Source organism: Cetorhinus maximus, chromosome 8 (genome assembly GCF_964194155.1).
Source record: "Cetorhinus maximus chromosome 8, sCetMax3.hap1.1, whole genome shotgun sequence".
Taxonomy (NCBI): domain Eukaryota; kingdom Metazoa; phylum Chordata; class Chondrichthyes; order Lamniformes; family Cetorhinidae; genus Cetorhinus; species Cetorhinus maximus.
This window is the reverse complement of record NC_135886.1, coordinates 101337715-101355949: the sequence shown is the minus strand read 5'-3', so window position 1 is coordinate 101355949 and position 18235 is coordinate 101337715. Positions and strand designations below refer to the sequence as shown.

At 41.5% G+C, this 18235-nt stretch overlaps 1 protein-coding gene across 1 annotated transcript in view; it reads right to left on the bottom strand.

The window, feature by feature from the left end:
• Positions 1-255: 255 nt before the first annotated feature.
• Positions 256-18235, bottom strand: part of LOC144683318 (transmembrane protein 182-like) — a 50247-nt gene continuing 32267 nt past the window's right edge. Inside the window, exon 5 of the mRNA XM_078546256.1 lies at positions 256-1600. Within this exon, the coding sequence (XP_078402382.1) occupies positions 1374-1600 (227 nt within the window). The 3' untranslated portion in view covers positions 256-1373. The remainder of the gene's footprint in view (positions 1601-18235) is intronic.

The window sequence follows — 18235 nt, the reverse complement described above, 5'->3', positions numbered from 1 at the left end:
AGGGTTTTTACAACAAACAATGATAGTTGTCATGGTCACTATTACTGAGACTAGCTTTCAATTCTTGATTTATTAATTGAATTTTAATTCCACCAGCTGCTATGGTGGGATTTGAACCCATGTCCCCCAGAGCATTGGTCTGGGCCTCTGGATTACTAATCCAATGGCATCACCATTATGTCACCATCACCTCCCCCCTCCCCCTCAATATAGCCCTTGTGAATTTTGCTTTGTATAAATGTCTCACAAGCTACATTTTAGCATTTTCCAAGCAATGTTTATTTCAATAATATTTGCATCGCTCCCAAAAGTGGTACAAAACATAAGTTTTTCAGCAACCCTGCATTGTGCGCACATGAACAAGCATTAAAAATTGCACAGTAAAGATAATTTTTGATAATACACTACTACAACCCCGATATCATGCTGGAAAAGCTTGAAAGTTGAAGAGCAGATTTAAACATACCAACTATATCATAGCAGCTAGCTTTTTAGACTATACAAGTCACTTTAAATAATTATCTGCTTTTGAAACACAATTATTGAATTATCCTCAGGATATTCTATGTTAACAGTCATAGGTCTAAATACATGGGACATAAGTTGACTTTAGCATTAGAGCCTGAGAATAAATATCTGGTCAAAAACACATCAAAATCAGCTGCCATTCACTGTGAAGCTTTTATTCCACATCAACCAATCACTGAATCATAGCAATATAAAAAATTCATACAGTATTTGATGCCATGAATGAATATCAAAAGAAAAATATATTAATGTACCTGATGCGTACAGGTGTAGCAGCTGGGATATCCAAAATAGCATTTTATTTTAGCAGAATGTCATGGAATAAAAGCATTATTGAAAGCATAATTTCAGTTTTTGTTTTTTTTACAAAATCTAATAAAATAAAACATGTCCTCAAATGATCAAAGCTGAGGCATACCTTTTGATAATACTAATGGGTGAAGAATCGATTAATTTGAATAACATTTCTCTTGTCAGTTATTTCATGGGGTTAATGCCCGAGTTAAAATAGTGGAACAAGAAAGGTCAGATGAATGTGTGAAGCATTTGTTTGCTAAAATGACCAACTTAATCTGCAGGTTTAAAGATCCTCTTCAGTACACCCAATGTCGGCAAAATTAATTCCTGTGTTCTCAAATGTGATGCATCATTAAACCAAAATAAAATATCCTCTGAAAATAGAGCTGGGGCTTGCTTCATATGTCTCCCTGGATCTCAAAACAAGATGGACCTTACTGTAATCTCAAATATGTTGGAGCATTGATGACTATTTTTGATTTCCCACTGCACGTAATCAAACTAGCACCGCACAAGAGCTTGTCGCTCCAGGTGTCAGCATCTACCTCTTATTTGTTATGGGCCTCGATGGTGCAGCCAATTAGGTAGAACATCAGTCCAGCAAGTAGAGTCAAAGGAATCCCAGCAGCCGCAAACATGAAGGACCATCCGTACTGCACGTAGACTAGGATATCCATGCAGCTGTTTCTTCTCTCTAACAGTATGTATCTTTCCAAATCCACCACAAATTCCTTCCACATCACAAACAGAAATATCAAGATAGAAAATAAAATTCCTGCAAAGAAAGAAACTCCAGTGAGATTTGGCAGTTCATATTTTGACACCGTTGTTTATAATTTCTCAAAATGCAAAATGAGCATTTACCAAGGGTTGAATCTAATACTGCCAGGGCTTATAGCTAACCGACCACATATGATTACTGGTGAAAGATGACTCCCAGTGGAAAACCTGAGGGATTTCACATGGGAGAATATCAGCAGGACTAATTTTAAAAAGCAGTTATGATGCTCTAAAAAACCAAAATTGAAAGCTTACCTGAGTAGGCTTGTCAACTCTGATCAGAGTCATTCTTGATGATTTAATCACATGATATTTGGACCATTTTTTTATTCATTCACGGGAGGTGACCATTTATTGTCCATCCCTAATTGCCCTCAAGAAGGTAATAATAAGCTACCTTCTTGAACCATTGCAATCCATGTGGTGGCGAGTTGCTGCAGTGCATCTTGTAGATGGCACAAGTGGTACACGTTGCTGCCGGGATGCACTGGTTGTGGAGGGAGTGAGTATTTAAGGTGGTGGATGAGATGCCACTCTAGCCAGTTGCTTGGTCCTTGATGGTGTTGAGTTTCTTGCATGTTTTTGGAGCTGTGCTTATTTAGGTATGTAGAGAATGCACATTCCTGACTTGTGCTTTGTAGATGGTGGACAGACTTTGGGGAATCAGAAGGTGAGTTACTCATTGTAGAATTCCCAGCCTCTGACCTGCTCTTCTAGCCACAGTACTTGTATGGCTAGTCCAGTTAAACTTCTGCTCAATGCTGGCCCCCAGGATATTGATGGTGGGTGATTCAGCGATGGCAATGCCAGTGAGTGTCAAGGGAAGATGATTAGATTCCTTCTTGTTGGAGATGGTTATTGCCTGGCATTTGTGTGACCCAGTTGTTACTTGCTGCTTATCAGTCCAAACATGAATGTTGTCCAGATCTTACTGCATGTCTGATGAGTTGTGATGTCCAAGCCTGGGTGGTCCAATCCTGGGAGAGGGGCGTCTGTTTCCCATCCCTTGTGATAGGGGTGGGGAGGGATGAAGGAAGCTAGGAAGGCTGCAGTGGACTTCCAATGCTCCTCCTCGCTCACAAGCAATGCCGTAAACCTTCTCCCCAAAACTCTCCTCACTTCTTTCAGTTGCCAGGTTTGCTGAGGTCTGAGAAACCCATGAGGGTTAAGACTCCAAAGAAGGCTAAATCAGAGGCTGCCAGCCTTATTAAATATTTCAATTGCCAAGCTGCCTCCCAGCAGTGCAATGGCTGCCCACCCCTCGTTCCTGCATGCATTCAATCCAAAACTGGCTGGGTTAGAGTCGGGCACAAGGTTTTTAAAATTTTAACATGTGACCTGAACCCGACCCCAATCCACCATTTTTAGGCATAAAGCTTCATCCCATTCTTAGGAATAGACCAAACCCATTAGACCCAATGAGACTATCCCTCTTTCAGAGGTCAAGAGATCACCCACCTTCTCAATATCAGCTGGATAGGCTAGTGGAACAGGCAACATGTGATGTTTCTTTGTCTGTTATTTAAATGGAGGCATTAACATGTTTGATATCAACCATGTACCACTACAAAGAAGTAGGAGGCAGGTCAATGTCACCCTTGACACATGAAGCCTTCCAAGCTTCCTTCATCACTAGGGATGAGAAACAGACACCCCTCTCACAGGATCGGACCACCTAGGCTTGGGCTTCACAACTCCTCAGATATTCATCCACCAATATCCTCAACGGCCATGTCTGGCCTGAAAATGCCAGATACGCACCCATTGATACTACTTTCCTCAAAGGAGGGATGGTACTACGCTATGGTCTGAATTTTTATGTCAGCGGGCACGATTGGCAGGCCAATGGAACGGCTGGAGAATGGACAGCCGACTGCGATCGGCCCCCGACCGCGATTTCACACTGGCTGGCCAATTACCAGCCAACCAGCGTGAATCGCGTGCTGAAAAGCTCAGCGCTGCCAGGGTGGGGGTGGGAAGAGGCGGGCGCTGACGTCAGTGCAGGCACGAGTCAGCGCTGAGAGAAAGCTCCCTGACAGCAGAAAGCTGCCTCAGGGAGCTGCAGACATGAAAAATCAAAAATAAAGGTTTCAGAAGCTGAAAGAAAGTGTCCATGTATCATAATAAATCACCTGAAAATTTACCTACTGAAAACAGAGCTGCCTTAGGGAGATGAACAATTTAAAACATTAAAAGTAAAGATTTCTAAAATGTTATAAAATGCGTCCCCTCATGTGACTGTGCCTCTGTCACATGAGCAGGGATATGTTATAAATGAAATTTAAAAATTTTTCTTTTGCTGTTGGAAACCTCATCCCGCCCGTGGATGAGGTTTCCTAAAAAACGCAAAGGCCACTTGGTACCGTAAGGTTGGACGGGCAGCAAAAACTTTCATTCAATAACCCTTTTAATGGCCTTAATAAGCCTTTTAATTGTCAGTGGGCGCGCTGCCAACACCGGCAGTGCACCCAGCGGCTGAAATATCGCGCGAGTGCACAATGATGTTGGGATGCTCGCCTGATGTCACTGCGTGTCATGTTACGCTCGGCTGGATTGGGCACGCGCCTGCCCGATGAGCCTAAAATTCTCCTCATGAAAAATGTAAAGGCCACCTAGCCAATTCGCCCATCCGCCAACCATAAGGTTGGATGGACCATGAAAAATCGGAATCAATTGCTCCGTTAATGGGCTTATTTGCCAGTGGGCGCGCTTCTGACGTTTCCGTGCTCGATCAGCATAAAATTCTGCACTATATTTCTCACCAGGTTGATCGAGTGCTGTCAATGTTTTCTCGAGGCTATTATCTCATGCAATGCTTTCTTAGTTCACAGCAAGAGGCTTAAGCATTCCTGCCTCCAGTTTATAGCCAGCTGCCAAATAAATCCCCCTGCCCACAGAAGATGCATGGTGCGTGTGTCAGTTTGGTAACTTGATAGTAATTCCTGACCAAGCATCAGAGCAGTGTAAACACAGAGATCACATGAGTCACCGAGCAGCTGACTCTGAACTGTAGGCGCACCTCAGCATCAGTGACACTTTAGATGGTGATTTTGATAAGAGAGCCATGCTTTCCAGGCCTGTTAAGGGAAATATCTACGACTGGTTTGGATATGCTTGAATTGAATAAACTGTGATTTTAAATAGTCCTTTCACCTTCACTAGACACTGTAAAGAGGAGAACCTATGTCTGCTGGCACTATTTTTATTGGTCCTTTAAAGCTTAAGGCTATTCCTAGCCAAAGAGAATGGGAGGGGGGCTGGGATCAAAGATAAAGACAAAAAATCTTTACTGTTCAGGTGTTAAGAATCCTCTGCAGGCCCACAGAGCAGCACATTGATGTTCTGTGTTGCCTATTCTTCCCCAAACTTTTCAGTTATGTTTCAGGTCAAGGTAAATTTAACTCCAGATGCAGCTTTGAGCTTGCCAGCAGAATGGGCAGTTTTAATCTAGTACTTGTACAACTTTGAAATTATTAACAGTGGTTTTGATTTCTTCACAGTCTGCAAATGGGTGCAAGGGAGTAGGTCTTTAAAACCAGAGGAAAGCCCTGTTTAAAGTATGGGTATTCTTTTTTTAATGCTTTTACTAAGATGCAACAAAGAAAAACATTTATATAGTGATTTTCATGAGTTTAAAATGACCATAGCACTTAATTAGAGCCAATGGAAATCTTTTGAAGTGTAATCACTGTTGTAATGTAGAAAACATGGCAAATAATTTACACACTGCAAGCTCTCACAAATAACAATGTAGTAATGAACAGATAGTCTGTTCTCGTGATGTTGATTGAGGGATAAATATTGGCCAGGACACTGGGGATAACATCTCTACTCTTCTTCAAAATAGTGCCCTGGGATCTTTTACATCCACCTGAGGGGGCAGACAGGGCCTCAGTTAACATCTGATCCAAAAGTTGGCACCTTCCACAGTGCAGTACACCTATGGTATTACACTGAGTGTCAGGCTAGACTTTGAGCTCACGTTCCAAAAGGTTGAACTCACAACCTTCTGGCTCAGAGGCAAGAGTGCTACCAACAGCTGACACCTTACCAAAAGGTGGCTTTGGCAATTGCAAAATAATTAGACATGCTTATTTAGACCCTCCTCAGTCAAGACATTGGGTTTTCCTCACTAACTTAATCAGTTGTGAGAGCGACCTTAACTCCAGAGATCAGTAAAGGTTTTTAACATGTAATTCCATGCATTGGTAATAATTTGTATAATGCAACTGAAGTACAACAGGCCTTCTGTAACACAGTCCCAGTGATAACTCTGAGCATTCATAGCATCTGATGGTCATGATGCACTTAGTTACTAATTGCACTTGCGATATAGTTGGGAAGCCTTTCTGCTCAATCTATTTTCCCTGATGCCTTGCCTAACTATTTAAAGTGCTGCAGAGTATGTTGTTGATCAACCAGGGGAGCAGCCCATCCAGAAGACTTTCCAACTATTTTGCAAGCATGATTACTGATTGTCTTACTCGACTCAGCATCCATTCCACTCCCGTATCAGATACAACTAGAGAATGCGCTCTATAAATACTAATAAACACCAAGAGTTCACTCAGTTCTTCCTTATGATCCTTTCCCCTGTAGATGCCTGATGCAGAAAACATTGTGGACTCATTAACTGCTCTGTTGGATAGGATTGGAACACTGTGTAGGAATACACAAACTTAAATGATCAAAGTAATGACCAGACTCAGTTGGAGTTAAGATTGTTGTCACAACTAATTAAGTTTCTGAGGAAATCTTATGTTCATTTTAGTAAGCTTCTAACCAGTACCAGCATGCTTGGTTATTATTGCAATTCTTCTGAACACCTTTTGCTATATTGGAACAAAAGCAATATACTATGTATTTTCTTCATCAGCTCTCTGCCCAAAGGCAGGTCCTTGGTGACTATTCACCAAAACATGGCAAAGTGCTATGATTTTTTTACTATGAACAAGGCAAGTAAGCAGGCTCCGATTCTTTCGCAGATGGAACAGGATCAAACCCCATGCTATCAGTGCTCATTGGATCCATACACTAGTCATCTAGCAAACTAAGCTAGCTGCTTCCCTCTATGCATTTTAGTGCACTTATAAAACTATTCATTTTTCTGTATATTGAACACTGGGGAAATCAAAGACAGTGTAAGTAATCCCAGGGCTGTGCAACCACTGCTCAAAACTGACCACAATGCTGGCAATATCTGTTGCTGGTCATGATAAACAGTCTCAAAGCTTTCAGCATTGACCTGAATCCAGAATATGGAGAAAAAAACACAAGGGCCAGAATATTGCCATCAGCATGGAGGGCTGACAATTTAGATAATTAACAACGCTGCCCAGGCAGCCTTTGTGTTTTTCAGGAAACCACCCACGGACGGGATGAGTTTTCCTGAAGGTTTAATAAAATCAACAAATAAATTTTGATAAATTAACAAACATGTCCCAGCTCAAGTGACACAGTCACAGGAGGGGACATGTGTAAATAATTTTTCTCTTTCTTTATTGCAAAATTTCAATATGTTCTTAATCCCCCTGAGGCAGCTCAGTGCCCTGACTCTCCCTCCTCCCCCTGCCTGCACAGGTAGTGCTGAGCGCTACCGGCCATGCGTCTCAAGGCCCGCCCATGCAAAATGGCGGTACGTAGGGCGGCGATCAGCTCCACGCCCGCTCCCGCCCAGCCCGTCCGACATAGGTAAGTTTCTGGCCAAGAAGTTAGATCAATTGGAGTTCTTTTAAAGAACCAGCACAGGCACGATGGCTGAATGGCCTCCTTCTATACACTCAGATTCTATATTTCCAGGTATGAAGTGCAATTTTATTAACTCGTGTTGCTCTGCTTTCTTGCCACTGTTTAGGTTGTGATCATTGCACAATGATTATTGCGTAGTAAACAATGGGAATAGCAAACCTTTCCATTGTTCCCGCATTTAATCTTCTCCTTGAATGCTTCAGAATGCTTTAAATTGCTTTTGATGGCGAGTGTGGCGTGATTGACTAGCTTCCCACCATTCCCTGGTTATCAATTTGCTACATACAGGTTTGCCTACACAAAATCATTAGCAATGCCAAGTTGTTATTTGCCTGTTCAAAATTGCAAATCCATCATTGTTAATAAGTAGAGTAGGTCAGAGTCCAGGAGTCGAGGGTTGCCCACACACACACATCCAAAGTCACCAATAAGCTTCAAAACTGGGCTGGTAATCAGGGAGCCCTGCATCCTATTTTCTGATGGCATTCACTTCGAGGGAGTATACAACTCCTGTCAAACTGCTATTGTGTAGGGAGCTTTAGGTTTTTGATCCAACAACAATGAAATGAGTTATCATACCTTTTTACCATAATCAGCTCCATTTCAGAATTTCAAAGCACCAAATGATTGTTATTCATTTCTGCAGAAGTATTGCAGTTTCATGCCATAATAGAACTTGTACAATTCTAACAAGAAAATCATAATTAGGAGTATTTAAAAATAGTTTCCCTGCATTTGGATCGCAGTTAGTTGGCATCACACAGTTCCACTTTGGATAACAAGGGTGCAGGTTAAAACCCTGTGACCCAATCAAAAACTTGGGTAAGCTTCAGTTACTGGGATATATTGCTGTATCTTGAGTCCCATCCCCGGAGAAGATGCTAAATCAAGGCCATGAAAAGGTCATGATTTTCAGCATCCAAAGTATTTTGCTTTTGTTATTCGGATACAGTTTTGTTTGCTTGGCCTGGGGAATGAGAAAGGAACCAAGGCATGACTATGAAAGTATAATGATCTGGTACCTTGCCGCCAACTAGATGGGGAATTTCGCTAAAGAGTTCTCTTCAAACAAGATCGAAATAAATAATCTCAGTAAGTTATTTGCATTAGAAACGTTTGCCCCAGTGGTCTGTTGTTCTAGCTCACCATTCCTTTCACATTTTATTTTGTCATAGAAGCATGCACCTAGTTCATTCTTGTTTGGCACCTGTGCATTACTTATAAAGATTAAAGCCTTATTATTTATATATTTTTATTCATTCTTATGGTATTGGCATTGCTGGCAAAGCTGGCATTTATTTCCCATCCCTCAAGAAGATGTTGGTGGTGGGCCTTCATCTTGTGCCATTGCTGTCCAAGTCATGCAGGAAGTTCCAGGTTCATCATAATCTGCTCCATTTCAGAATTTCAAAACACCGAATTATTGTCCTTAGTTTCTGCAGAAGTTTTGAAGTTTCATGCTATAATAGAGCCTGTACAATTTAATGGATTTGTCTTTTTCACACTGTAAACACTGAGCAACTGATCCTAATTACCATGCAGGGAAACTCTGTACCAATCATAGTCAAGTCTGTTTCAACTCTCCCCCTGCCCCATAAGCTGACGGTATGAATAGATACTTGGAGAATTCCTTCATAGTCTTTTTATTCCTGAACTTTCTTGCATTCTTTTCTCTTTATTTTGTCTGTGAAACAGTTAAATCATTGGTAGTCTAGGACTTCCCATATTTTACACATATAATTTGAAAATGTTGGGGTATCTTTATGAAACAGAATAGAAACCTTCAGCCTGCAGAGAGAGAAGTTCTATTAATATGGCTCTCTAATTAGACAATTTGCATATGCAAATTGAATTATGAAACAGACTTTCCACAGTAACTCAACACTCAGAAGCCCTAACTTTACGAAACAAGAGAACATAATTAGGTTGTTAAGGATAAAGTGCCCATAAATTATCAGATTAATGTATTTGCATATTGATTATGTTAATTAGGATAATTTAAACACATGAATTAAGCTGGTATAAAAATTGTCCTCCCTACCCATGGTTAGCTTTATCTCTAGATCTGCCATTAAATGCATGTGTTAACAATGATTTCAGGCTATGTACCAGAGCTATTTAATTAAACTGTATGTTAACAGTGGACGGAAGAAGAGAAAAGCTGCCATCTAGACCTCATCTGTTGCATGAATAAACATTTATTTCTCATGATGTCCAGCAATGTGAGGGATTAGTTGGTGCAAGTCAGTGCAATGTGTCTTTATGCAACCTATAAGCTCTTTATTGGGCTAAAGATAACCATGCACCATCATCTCGAGCCAGCTTTTTCCAGATGTCTTTGCACCTGGCCTTGTGCCAAATACACTCAGAATAAAAAGAAGGGCCAATTTCAATTTTTGATTTCTTCAAAGTGGATCATATATCTGGGGTGTTCAACTCAGTGTTTCAACAGTGAATGATGATAAATACACACGTGAATCTTGTGAATGCTGCTGGTTTATGTCAGTGACAGCTGGCACAAGCCTCAATGAGGAAAGTGAAGGAGGTCCAACAGCAGATAACATATTACAAGGACACCTTCTCCCTCCACTGTGACCTCTATTGTCCAGAAAACCAAAAGCAGAACTTTTAGGGGAACAAAATCACCTTCCGTTTCGCCTCCAAGTCACACCCCATTCCTGACTTGGGAGAAACAAGATGCACAAAGGATTGGGAGAGACAGATAACACCAGAGTAAGAAACAGGAACAGAATAACACAGGAAATAGGAGCAGCAGTAGGCAATTCAGTCCCTCGAGCCTGCTCCGCCATTCAACTAGATCATTGCTGGTCTTCTACCTCAATGCCATTTTCCCACACTATCTGCATACCCCTTGATATCTTTAATATCTAGAAATCTATCAACTTCTGACTTGAACATCCTCAACGACTGAGCTTCCACAGGTCTTTGGGGTAGAGAATTCCAAAGATACACCACCCTTTGAGTGAAGAAATTGCCCCTCATCTCAGTCCTAAATGGCCTACCTCTTATTCTGAGACTGTGTCCCCTGGTTCTAAACTCCACCCACCCCATAGCCAGGGGAAACATCCTTCCTGCATCTGCCCTGTCAAGCCCTGTAAGAATTTTGTATGTTTCAATGAGATCATCTCCCATCCTTCTAAACGCTAGAGAATACAGACCCATTCTCCTCAATCTCTCCTCATAAAACAATCCCGCCATGGTAAGGTATTAGGCATTAAGGTATCAGGTGAGGGTCAGATTAATAGGGAACACAGTAAGATCTAATTCAGGTTTGTAATTGCACAAAACATGGTAAATAAAGTTGGTGAGCTGCAAGTGCAGATAGCTACCTAGGAACATGATCTTGTGTTGACAATGGAGACCTGGTTTAAAGAAGGGCAGGATTGGATATTATATTCATGTATTCTTGTGTACATTCCTGGACACATGGTATTCAGGAAAGATAGGGAAGGAATTGGTTTGTTTTCGTTGGAGCAGAGAAGACTGAGGGGCAACCTGATCGAGGTGTACAAGATTATGAGGGGCATGGACAGGGTGGATAGGGAGCAGCCGTTCCCCTTAGTTGAAGGGTCAGTCACGAGGGGACACAAGTTCAAGGTGAGGGGCAGGAGGTTTAGGGGGGAATGTGAGGAAAAACTTTTTTACCCAGAGGGTGGTGACTGTCTGGAATGCACTGCCTGGGAGGGTGGTGGAGGCGGGTTGCCTCACATCCTTTAAAAAGTACCTGAATGAACACTTGGGACGTCATAATATTCAAGGGTATGGGCCAAGTGTTGGTAAATGGGATTAAGTAGGTAGGTCAGGTGTTTCTCACGTGTCGGTGCAGACTCGAAGGGCCGAAGGGCCTCTTCTGCACTGTGTGATTCTGTGAAAGGCAGGTGGAAGGGTAACAGTATTGTTTATGGAGAGTATCACAGAGCTGGAGAGAAAGGATACCCTAGAAGGTTCAAAGATAAAGCTATTCAGTTAGAGTTAAGAAACACTAGAGCTACCATTACTCTCCTAGGTATAAAAGCAGAAAATGCTGGAAATGCTCAGCAGGTTAGGCAGCATCTGTGGAGAGAAACAGAGTTAATGTTGTAGTTCAATGACCTTTCCAAACACTATGAGGTGTATTTTATAGGCTGCCAATTTGTGGGAAAGGTGTAGTGGAGCAGATTTTCAAGGAAATTACAGAGACTGTACAATACTGTAACTATAATAGGAACTTTAATGATCCAAATATGGACTAGGATATTAATAGTGTAAAGGCAGGGAGGACGAAGAGTTCCTCGAGTATGTTCAGGTTAATTCCATATGTTTCTAGTCCAATGTGAAAGATGGTATTGTTGGATCTGGTTCTGGGGCGTGAGGTGGGTCAAGTAGATCAAATGTTAGTAGGGGACCATTTAGGGAACAGTGATCATAGTATCATAAGGTTTAGTTTAGCAATGGAAAAGGACAAGGAGTAATGAAAGAAAAAGATACTTATTGAAGGAGGCCCAATTTTAGAGGAATGAGAATGGATCTGTCCCAGGTAAATTGGAATCAAAGATAGGCAGGCAAAACTGTAGTGGAACAATGGACTGCCATTAAAGTGGAGATGGCTTGGGTACAGCTCAGGTACATTCCTATGAGGTGAAAAGGCAGGAAAACAAATTCAGAGCTCCCTGGTTGATGAACGAGACAGACAGTAAGAGTGCATATGAAAGATGTCAGGTTGATAATATAAATGAGAATGAGGCTGAATATAGAAAGTTCAGGGGGGGAATTAAAAAGGATATAATATAGGTGAAAGGAAAGTATGAGAAGAGACTGGCAGCTAACATAAAAAGGAATCCAAAAGTCTCCTATAGGCATATGAATAATAAAAAGGTAGTAAGAGGAGGGTTGGGGTTGAATTAACACTTAAAATGGGATCTATGTATGGAGGCAAAGGGCGTGACTGAGGGACTAAACAAGTACTTTGCATCTATCATTACCAAGGTATAAGATGCTGCCAAAGTCATAATGAAAGCGGAGGCAGTTGAGATACTAAATGGGCTAAAAAGAGCCGTATTGGAAAGGCTGTCTGTACTTAAAGCTGACAGGTCACCAGGACCAGATGAGATGCATCCAAAGATGTTGAGGGAAGTAAGGGTAGAAATTCTGACGATACTGGCCATAATTTTCCAATCCTCTTTAGACATGGTGGTGGATGGGGGGTTGATTCCAGAGGACTGGAGAATTGCAAATGTTATACCCTTGTTCAAAATAAGGTGTAAGAATAATATCAACAATCACAAATCAGTCAGTTTATCTTCAATGGTGGGAATGCTTTTAGAAATGATCATCATTAACAGTCGCTTGGGCAAGTATGGATTAATTAAGGAAAGCCAGTATAGATTTGTTAAAGGAAACTTGTGTTTAACTTGATTGAGAGTTTTGGTGAGGTAACAAAGAGGATTGACAAGGGTTTTACAGTTGATGTGGTGTACATGGGCTTCCAAAAGCCATTTGATAAATTGTCACATAACAGGCTAGCCAGCAAAGTTGAATCCCAGGAAGAAAAGGCACAGTGGCAGTATGGATATAAAATTGGATGAGTGACAGGAAATGGAGAGCAGTGTAAACTGTTGTTTGTTGCTCTAGACAAATATGCATAGTCAAGTCCCATAGGGGTCATACTAGGACCACTGTTTTTCTTCTTATATATTAGTGAGCTGGACTTGGGTGTAAAGGGCACAATTTCAAAATTTGAAGATGGCTCAAAACTTGGAAGTATTATGAACTGTGAGGAGAATAGGGATAGACTTCACGAGGACATAGGCAGGCTGGTGGAATGGGCAGACAAAATTAAATGCCAAGACATGTGAAGCGATATATTTTGGTAGGAGGAATGAGGAGGGGCAATATAAATTAAATGGAACAATTCAATAGGAGGTGCAGGAACAGAGGAACCCAGGGTAGGATTTTACAATTCACCGGGGTTCCTGCCTTCCCCAGTGAAAATGTCAATTTTGAACCCACCCCTACTCTGGTGGTCTGCCCCGCAGCCATTTAGCACTCGGATGGATTTTAAGTGGCACAGGGTGAAACCTCTGCCCCATCTGAGGAAGAAGTTTCCAGAGGTACCAACCAATCAGATGGCCGGCAGCTCTCTGGTTCCAGCAGTGCCACTAGGAGCGGTGGCCACTGCTGGGACCACAACCAGTTCCCAGCAAAGATTGTCACTGGAGCCGGATGGAGAGGTAGGTTCTGGGGGGGGGCGGTGGGGTGCTGGGTGGCGGGGATTCGGTGGGGCCAGGCTAGGAGGACCCAGCGATGAGGGCAAGAGTGGAGGGAGGCATGGTGCACAGACCATGGGTAAAGGGGAAACTGGGAAGTGCATGGGGGCAGACCCCAGTAGGGTAGCCTCTGATAGCCTGTAAAAGAAGTACTTCCCATTTCCTGCTAATAACACCTGGCATGGGGCTTATGGGCTTCAACCTGGCTCCTGCCTCCACCCTCCACATGAAAAATTGCAACGAGGCAGGAAAAAGCCCTTAACGGGTCATTAATTGACCACTTAAAGGCCTCAATAAGTCTGAGCAGGTGGGCCACTTGATGTCTCCCTTGCCGCGTGTAAGATTGCAGTGGGATTGCAGGTGGCAGGTAGGGACCAGGAAAGCAACACATGGCATCATGCTTAATTTTACATGCCTGCCCTCGCCTGCCATCCTGACCCGAATATGACCCGAAGGAGCTTAACATTTTGCTACTGGGGTTGCATGTGCACACATCATTGAGGGCGGTAGGTCAAGTTGAGAAAGTGGTTAAGAAGTCATATGGACTCCTGTGCTTTGTAATTAGAGGCATAGAGTACAAAGCAAAGAGTTTATGAGGAGCCTTTATAAAGTACTGGTTTGGCCTCAACCGGAATGTTGTGTCAATTCTGGGCACCACACTTTTGGAAGAATGTGAATGCTTTAGAGAGGGCAAAGAAAGGATTTATGAGAATGGATACAGGGATAGGAACTTTGGCTACACAGCTAGATTGGAGAAGCTGGAGTTGTTCTTAGAGAAGAGAAAGTTATGAGGAGATTTGATAGAAGTATTCCAAATCACGAGGTGTTTATGATTAATTAATTACATCATAGTAAAGGATCTTCTAGGCAAGAGTGATTATAACATGATAAAATTTCATATTCAGTTTGTTGGTGAGAAATGTGGGTTTAGAGCTACTGTCTTAAACTAAAAAAAGGCAATTACAAAGGTATGAAGGCAGAGTTGGCTAAAGTGGACTGGAAGAAACAGGTTAAAAGGTAAGGCAGTGGAGAAACAATGGCAGATATTTAAGGAGATAATTCATAGTTCTCAATAAAGATATATTCCATTAAGAAAGAAAGATGAGAAGAATGCACCATCTGTAGCTAACTAAGGAAGTTCAGGATGGTACCAAATTGAAAGAAAAGGCATGCAATGCCGAGAAGGTTAGTGGTAGGTCAGCAGATTTGGAAAATTTCTGAAACAAAAAAGACTAAAATTACAAGAGAGAGGAAGAAATTAGAGTATGAGAGAAAACCAGCAATAAATATAAAAACAGTCAGTAAAAGCTTCCACAAGCTGACTAAAATGAGGCTTTGTCTCTTAGAGATTAAGATTGAGCAATTAATAATGGGAAACAAGGAAATGGAAGAGACTTTAAACAAGTCTTTTGTATCTGTCTTCACGAAGCATCCTAAGAATGATAGAAAATCAAGAGGCAAAGGGAAGGGAAGAATTTAAAACAATTATGATCACTAGAGAGAAAGTACTTGGAAAACTAGTAGGTCTAAAGGCTGACAAGTACCTTGGGCCTTCTGGCTGGCATCCTAGGGCCTTTACAGTGTTGGCTGCAGAGGATGCATTAGCTGTAATCTTCCAAATTTTCCTAGATTCTGGAAAGGTCACAGTGGATTGGACGTAATACTACTATTCATTAAAGGAGGGAGACAGAAAACAGGAAACTATAGGCCAGTTAGCCTAACATCTGTCATTGGGAAAATGCTAGAATCCATTACCAAAGAAGCAGTAGCAAGGACATGGTTTAGGGAAAGGGAAATCTTGTTTTGACAAATTTATTAGAGTTTTTTGAGGATGTAACAAGCAGGATAGATAAAGGGGAACTAGTAGATAGTGTGTTGGATTTCCAAAAGGCACTCGATAGGGAGCCACATAAATGGCTACTACCCAAGATAAGAGCTCATGGTGTTAGGGTGATATATTAGCATGCATAGAGGATTGGCTAACTAACAGAAAAATATGAGTCAGGATAAATGGGTTGTTTCCAGTTTTGCAAACTGTAATAAGTGGAGTGTCACGGGGATCAGTGCTGGGCCTCAACTACTTACAATCTATATTAATGACTTTGATGAAGGAACCAACTGCCTTAGGGCCAAATTTGCTGACAATGCAAAAATAGGTTGGAAAGCAAGTTGTGAGGAGGGTACAAAGAGTCTGAAAAGGGATATAGGAAAGTTAAGTGAGTGGGAAAAAAATTGACAGATGGGGTATAATGTGGGAAAATGTGAGGTTGTCCACTTTGGCAGGAAGAATAGAAAAACTGAATATTATTTAAACTGAATGAGGCTGCAGAATGCTTTGTGTACAGAAGCATCTTTGTACATGAATCACAAAATGTTAGCAAGGGTATTTTCCATTGACTTCAATCTTGTCCTTTTGTCTACTTACCTATTATCCAAATCTAACTTGGTGCTTTTTATGAGTTTTCTGAGGTATTGAAATATTGTGATAAAGTTGTGTTGCATAGCAGATATTGAAAATGTATTGTAGTGAGGAGCAATCAGCAGAATCTTCAGACTTGCTGATAAAAAAAACACAGATACAACTGTGAAACATTCAGTCTTTGTTCTCTGGCTTTTTAAAAATTCTGTTGCACAGATACACCTGAGGGCCTGGAAACAGGAGAAGCAGCAGGGCCGACGATTTCTCTCGCTGGTCCTGAGTGAATGTCCAGGATGTCTAGGTTGGTGTCCAGAGGCATGTTCATGCTCTTTCCCTTATCCGCTTCCAATGTTTTGCTTCCCACACCGTTCCCTGTTTCCCACATCTTCTGAACCCACCCTCCTCCCCCACCTACCAGGGCCACTCCTCTCTTGGCTTCTTGCCAAAGATATAAATGCTCTGCACTGATATTTGTAAGTAAACACCTGCTTCTCTAAAAACATTATTAATGAAATGTCCCTTAGATGCAGGATTTTCATGTTATGCGCATTATATAGTATCTTGATAGAGGGGAGGGCAGGCCTGTGATTACTAATCCATTTGAAATGGGGCCATTTAATCAAAAAAGTTTGTGAAGCATTGAATAATCTAAAACAGACCCAGGCATGAGGTGAGAAAAACCCTACAAGTGAAAAGCTTTGGGCCAAAGTCACCTTTTTCCTCCAAGGTATGTGACATTTACCACATGTACGGCCTCAAATTACTCATTTACTGCCTCCCAAAATGTTATTTACTGAAAGAAAGCTATGAATTTGCATTTGAATGAATCAGTACAAACTGCATCTGCCATCTCCCTTGGGAGCCTTTTCTATAGGCTGATCACTCGACTGCCAGTTCAGTAGATACTGCTTCCCCAGATTTGTTTTGAATTTTGAATATGCCCCATCTCAAGCACAGGCTTTGTTTTCTGATTCCAGTGTCCTGGGCAAGTTGAAAATAGCTTGACATGATTTACATTATCAAGGATCTTAAGAATCCTAAAAACAGTAACCATATCACCTCTCAGCATTTCACTTTTCCAGTGAGAACATCCCAATTTACAAAAACACTAGTGATGGTGTTTGTAGGGAGCCTATTATTCAAAGCATGTTCTTATAGCACCTTGTTTTGCCCACTGTTTGTACAACAACTAGAGTCCCACCAATACACTGCAGCACAGGCCTATTTAAAGACTGTCTCTTCAAACAAACTGAGATTTCCAACTCCTGGTGAATGCTGCCACACAGTAAATTAACTCATCTCAAAGAAAGCTGCGCTGAGAGATCTTGTAAGGTCTATGACGAGAACTTTAACTCTCAGTGATTGTGGTGTAGTTCAATAGAGATTTCCAGCATTTAGTTGCAACATTGTCATCAATCTCTCCAAGCAGCGAATCACATTAAATCATTCTCACAGACAACCAACCAGGAAATGAAAAGCACTGAAAGAAATAATCCTATCACTTCTTGAAAAATTTACAGGGATCAAGATTGAGACACACACACAGACTGAAGGTGGAAGCTGAAATACCATGAAAAATTCCTATTTTTGTTTTTAAAACATCTAATAATTAATCGTAATGGAGACATTTAGCAACATTCTACAAATATAAAATTATGTTTTCAGGCCAGATCTGTTGCTCAGCTATAGTTATTACTCACATCATCTTTAGAAACCCAATTACACCTTATTGAACAAAGCTTAAGTTTTTGCTGGTGTTTTGAACAGTGATGTGATGGCAACAAGTTCTTGCTGCATCATTTGATTTAGCTGAGTGAAGGTTCAAAGGAGGGAGTGGGAGTCCACAGAGCAGCAATGAGTGACAGTTTGCAACTTCAGGAATTTTTGAGTTAATTTGCGCCTGTGCTAAATCCTGAAGTTGTGGTTAGCTTTAAAAGGGTAATGACGGTGAACACTGGTAGCTTGCCAGCAAATGGCAAGCCTTTGGGCGGAGTCTAATGGCCCCTCCCGCTGTCAGGATCTTCCAGTCCTACCAATGTCAATGGGGCTTTGAATCGCTCGCTGCATTTTCCAGCCGCGGCAGGGCCGTAAAATTCCGCCCTATGTTTTTTCTCAGGCCTTTTATACATCCGCTAAAAACGTGTCCAATGGCCATGCTCAATATCAGCCAGACAATATAATTTACATTATTAAGTCC